The following is a 5,377-nucleotide window of genomic DNA, read 5'->3' as shown; positions in this document are numbered from 1 at the left end:
GAGAATTGTCAGGGACTGTTTTGTCTTCCGTTAGTTGACGAAGCCAAGGACCTAAGTGACTGACGGAATTAATTGTTAAGAACCAATCGTGTAATTAATTTTAGTTGGGGACTAAAGTGTTTGATCCGAAATTATTTGAGGACCAAAATGAGTAAATACTCGCTTAATAGGTTTTTGTATCTTATATATATATCGAGTAAAGTATCGTTTTTGTCTCCAACGTTTGGGGTAAGTTCAAAAGTTGTCCCTACACTACAACATTTTTGGCCTAAGGTAACCCTTATTCGAAGCAACATTTAATAAAAGTTGTCTTAGATAGGCAAAGACAACATTTTTGACAAGTTGTCTTTGAGTAAGGCAAAGATAACAAAATTTTTGGCCACCTATAAAAAGAGTTGTCTTTGATATCTAAAACAACATTTATAAAATGTTACAAAATAAAAGCTTTAAGACAACATTTTTAAATAAAAATACAATATTTTATATGAGTTATCAAAAATATTAAACAAATAACATTTATAAAAAGTTGCCTAAAATTGTTTATGATTAAAAATTAAAAGAAAAAACTTTTAATCATATCCCTAGATACCAATTATTTTTTCAATGAAAAAATAACTTAAACTCAAAAAAAGAAAAAGGAGCTTCACTTGTTCCACTTCACGCACATACACAATGAAGAACCCTAACATTTCTCCCCTGCAACAACGTACAAACCATACCCTTTCTCCCCTTCCTAACGGCAACAGTAGGTCAGCAGCGTTCAATCGCGCGCACTCCTCCACGCACGGCGACGGCGCGGTGCTCTCCTCGACGGGCGACGGCGCGGTGCTCTCCACAATCCCTAACATAGCCACTGCAACAACACACCCTTTCTCCCCTTCCTAACGGCGACAGCAGCGTTCAATCGCGGTGCACTCCTCCACGTACGGCGACGGCGCTGTGCTATCCTCGACGGGCGACGGCGCGGTGCTCTCCACAAGTCCTAACATAGCCACTGCAACAACGCACAGACCCTTTCTCCCCTTCCTAACGGCGACAGCAGCGCTCAATCGCGGTGCTCTCCTTGACGGGCGCGGTGCTCAATCACAAGAAACTCCTCTCCCTTCTCTTCTCCTTCTCGTTCTTCCTCTGTTCCTCTATTTCCAGGTATTTGAAAAAACTAATTTTGATGTTCTTTGAATTAATTTATTACAGTTTAGTTAGAATTTAATTTTTAGTTAGTAAATTACTTTGTTGTTGTCTAATTTGTTGTTCTGTGATTTGTTGTTCTACAGATTATTATTGCTGTGTCTAAAAGTTTGTTATATATATATAAGAGCAAATAAAAATAAGTTTATAGTGATATAGAGATTATTGAACTCAGAGGCTAAAAGCCTGCGCAAACATTGTAAACAATTTTGCTGTATAAGGCAACACACAAAGAAGTGCTAATCAGAGAGAATATTTAGGATTAAATAGGACAGAATGTCAAAATAATTTTGAAGTTTCTTTACACAAGCGTTCATATTCTTATGCTAATTAAAATATAAAATCCATTCTATCTTGTCTTGTTTTGATAAGATATTCTCACGCTTCATCTAAATTATTATTTGAATAAAAACCATCATCAGTATTGATTTACATTATTTTCATTGTTCTATTACCATTATTTTGTGTGTCTTGTAGCATGCCGCAGAAGCATTTCTACATCTGTTGTGCTCATTGAGAGAAGAAATCGGAGGTTGTTTTGCTCCAAATATGAGTTCTTTAGCAGACATTTTTGCTTCTAATAATAGAATTCTTACTCGAATACATAGGGACTGGCAGAGTGAGCATGAAAGATGGCACCAACTCTACCTTGGACCTTTTGATGGGATTCTTAGTAGCAGCTTGACCTGTCAGAGTTGCTCATCCCAGGTATAGAACGCTTTCAATGCAGTTCTCTTACCTTTGCTGTTAATTGTGTGTACACTTTATGTATTGTCATACAGTTTTGATTTGACACTGTTGCATTAGGAGGAGAAAGGTTCCAAGGTAATTGAAATGGCTAAAATAGGAGAAATGTTAGAATTAACTAATTGATTTTGTATGATGACATGGGTTAGATTTGAGAAGCTAAGAAAAGACTCAGTTGTAGCTCTATCTAAAGATAATAGTACTCCTAACCTTTATTTCTAATGTAAATGTTTTCTCGTATCTGTCTGAAATTTTAATTTAATTTCAAACTGTATATTTGTTTGTTTTGCAGATCTCAATTAACTTGGAACAATTTGATTGTTTGCCTCTTTCACCTGTACTTAGTGGTTCCACCCTGGTGAGTTTCAAAAATTCAGCGCCAGTTATATTGTTGTTTTAATTTCAATATTATTTCTTGGGTAACTGAAATTCTTCAAGTCTTCATGAGCTCCCTGATAGCTGATGTCTCTCGCTTCAGATATTTGGATGTGCACTGCTGGATTGCCTAAAGCAATTCATTGTTGCTGAGCATGTTGAGAACTATCACTGCCACTACTGTTGGCATAATGCTACGATCAAGTATCTTTCATTAATGGAATGAAATGAGGTAATTGTTTCGAGGAGAGAATAATGAAAGAGGAGAGATATGATTATCAAGTTTCATTTGTTCTTTTAATTATAAACATAGAAGAAAATATGTTTTGGTTACTTATTGCATTCCACTGTCGTCAAGTCTCACAAATATAACACGATTATTCCTTGAGCTATGCTAATACATCTTGTCCGGCTTTAATTTAAGTTTGAGCTTATTTGTAAAAATATTACATAATCAAAAACATATATAATCAAAATTTTAACTAAAAGTTAATAATAGTAATTTAATTTAATGATAACAAGTAGAAGTTCTTCATCTATTGACCGAAAACAACTTTAACTTTAACTTTTATAATGTATTATGTTTAGAGGCATTTTAGAAAGTTGTTTGGAAGGAGTAAGGTGTTAAATTGATGTTGTTTTAACTTTGTTTGTGTCTGATATTGTTGCTGGTTTTTTTATCTTGGTTCTGCATTTTGCATGAGTACTTGATAGGAGTTTCATTTTTTTGTAACAGGTGCCCCTGCCATGACTTCTAGGTTACAGGATTTTTGAAAAACCTCAGGTTAGTGGGGTTCTTAGAATTCATCATCAATTTGTTCTAAAAAATTGAAAAAGGCATTAGAATTTAGATGTATAATTTTTGAAAAAAGGACAGAAAAAATTTCTAGAAGTAGAACTCCTCAAATTTTTATCATCAGAATCAATGTTGCATCAAATGGTACATTGAGTTAAATCGGAATACCCTATCATTTGTTTGGTTGTTTTCTAAAGTAAGAAAGCCATCATTAGGTTTATCCTTATCTTCTTTCAAATGTCATTGCAGGTGACACAGGCAACAAAATTGGGACCTATAGCATTACCTTGTGTACCAATTTTCACAATGTATCTTTTTATGTGGCTGCACCGCTGACTTCAATTGATCTATCACTTTCTTTCGGAGAAAAAATCGTCATCGAGGAGAGATCTCCGAAGGAGCTGTTGAACATGCGAGGAGGACTTGGAGAGCAAGTTGCTGCCTCATGATAAATGTTAAAGAAATTTTGTTTATAATGAGAAAAACATGTATTTTATTTACTTATGTTTATTATTTATTTGACTTGGTAACTTGGCAAGTATGTAATTGACACTTGGAACACCTTTCTAGATACATGCAATATATATTATTAGCTTATTCTCCCTACATTGATTAAATTGAATTTAAGCATTGTTAGTGTGTGTTATATATCCTATAAATATAACAAAGGCAAAAAATATATTGTTTTAGATATAAAAAAAGAGAACTTAAGAAAAATTCAATAAGGTGTTGCTTTAGGTATTAAAAAAAATTTTCAAATAAACTTAAATAAGTGTTGCTTTTGGTCTATAGAAAGGCAACTTAAAAAAATTTGGGCAAGTGTTGTTTTATGTATTAGAAAATACAACTCGTAAAAAGGGTTGCCATAAAGTTTTTGTTAAAGTGTTGTGTTTGGATCCTCTAAGGCAACCCTTATGTGGAGTTACTTTTTTTTGTAGAAAAGGCAACGTTTTCTGAAGGTTGCCATAAAAAGGGTTCCCTTTTATACACAAAAGCGTTGCCTTAGATCAAAGGTAACGGCCGTATAGCCAACCCCCAAAAAGCGTTGCGTTTTGTCGGAAAGTGTTGCCTTTGATCAAAGGCAACACATTTCCTTATTATAGGCAACGTTTTTAAAGGGTTGCCTCAGCCCGAATTTGTTGTAGTGCTAACATTTAAATCGTCATATTTAAGTCCCTAACGTTTCAAAATTGGCTCAATGTTGTTCTGTTGTTAGGGATCTATTAACGGAATTGACGATGGGACAAAATTGAGATGATTTTGAAACGTTAGGGACTTAAATAGGACGAAAATGTTAGGGACAAAAACGATATACATAGAAATAAATTTTAATTTTATCCTTCACTAATATCAATCTTTTACGGTACATAGTTATTCAATTATTTTTTAATCACATCTAAGTAAATTACGCTTAATCACATTACTTTGATTTTAAATAAATTTATTTTTTTATAATTTTACTCTTAAAAATTTTTACTCATCACTACAAATATTTTATGATAAGTAAAAATTTTTAAGAGCAAACTTATAAAAAAATAAATTTATTTAAAACAAAAGTAATGTGATTAAGTATAATTTATTTAGATGTGATTAAAAAATAATTGAATAACTATGTACCGTAAAAAAATATTATTAAAGGATAAAATTAAAATTTATTTCTATATACTGTTTTTGTCCCAACGTTTTCGTCCTATTTAAGTCCCTAACGTTTTAAAATCGTCTCAATTTTGTCACACCGTCAATTCTATTAACAGATCCCTAAAGGCATGGACAACACTGAGTCAATTTTAAAATGTTAATGACTTAAATAGGACGATTTAAATGTTAAGGATAACTTTAAGACTTACCCCAAACGTTGGGACAAAAACGATATTTACTCAATTATATATATCGTACCAAAAAATATATAGTTAATTTGATTAGCCGATTATTTTTTAAATTTAGATCATTGATATAAAAATAAATTATAATAAATAAAAAAATTATAATTTATTTAATTAACAAAAAAATATAACACTTTTTGTTTAATAAATAACGTCTATGAAAGTGGCTATTACAAAATTCATATTTCGTATATTCACACAAGGAGATGGGTTAAAATTCTAAATTATTTAAAAAATATTAAATCGATAATATTAGAAAGACTAAAAAAAATCAAAACTTATTTTATTTAATATTTTTTTAATTATTATAATAATTAATAAATATTAAATAAAATAAATTTTAACAGTTTTTAGTTTATTTTTTTTACAAAATATTTCCGTTATTAAA

The 5,377-nt window shown here is 31.5% G+C and overlaps 1 protein-coding gene across 1 annotated transcript; it reads left to right on the top strand.

Annotated features, from left to right (window-relative positions):
• The first annotated feature begins 622 nt into the window (after positions 1-622).
• On the top strand, positions 623-3,723 carry LOC140182672 (ubiquitin carboxyl-terminal hydrolase 27-like). Its single transcript, XM_072229861.1, has 6 exons — positions 623-1,146; positions 1,666-1,896; positions 2,228-2,293; positions 2,414-2,542; positions 3,047-3,094; positions 3,356-3,723. The coding sequence occupies exons 2-4, from the start codon at positions 1,738-1,740 to the stop codon at positions 2,534-2,536; spliced, it is 348 nt and encodes a 115-aa protein (XP_072085962.1). The 5' UTR covers positions 623-1,146; positions 1,666-1,737; the 3' UTR covers positions 2,537-2,542; positions 3,047-3,094; positions 3,356-3,723.
• Positions 3,724-5,377: the final 1,654 nt, after the last annotated feature.

Source organism: Arachis hypogaea, chromosome 20 (genome assembly GCF_003086295.3).
Source record: "Arachis hypogaea cultivar Tifrunner chromosome 20, arahy.Tifrunner.gnm2.J5K5, whole genome shotgun sequence".
Lineage (NCBI taxonomy): Eukaryota > Viridiplantae > Streptophyta > Magnoliopsida > Fabales > Fabaceae > Arachis > Arachis hypogaea.
Note: the sequence above shows the minus strand (reverse complement) of the source record. Positions and strands in the feature narration are given on the sequence as shown.

What these genes read in the sequence shown, in the direction of transcription:
- LOC140182672 (XM_072229861.1), top strand. Translation starts at nt 1,738, where the DNA reads ATGAGTTCTTTAGCAGACATTTTTGCTTCTAATAATAGAATTCTTACT. An exon ending in GTCAGAGTTGCTCATCCCAG is followed by an intron (nt 1,897 to 2,227) that starts GTATAGAACGCT and finishes TTTGTTTTGCAG; the next exon opens with ATCTCAATTAACTTGGAACA. An exon ending in TACTTAGTGGTTCCACCCTG is followed by an intron (nt 2,294 to 2,413) that starts GTGAGTTTCAAA and finishes CTCTCGCTTCAG; the next exon opens with ATATTTGGATGTGCACTGCT.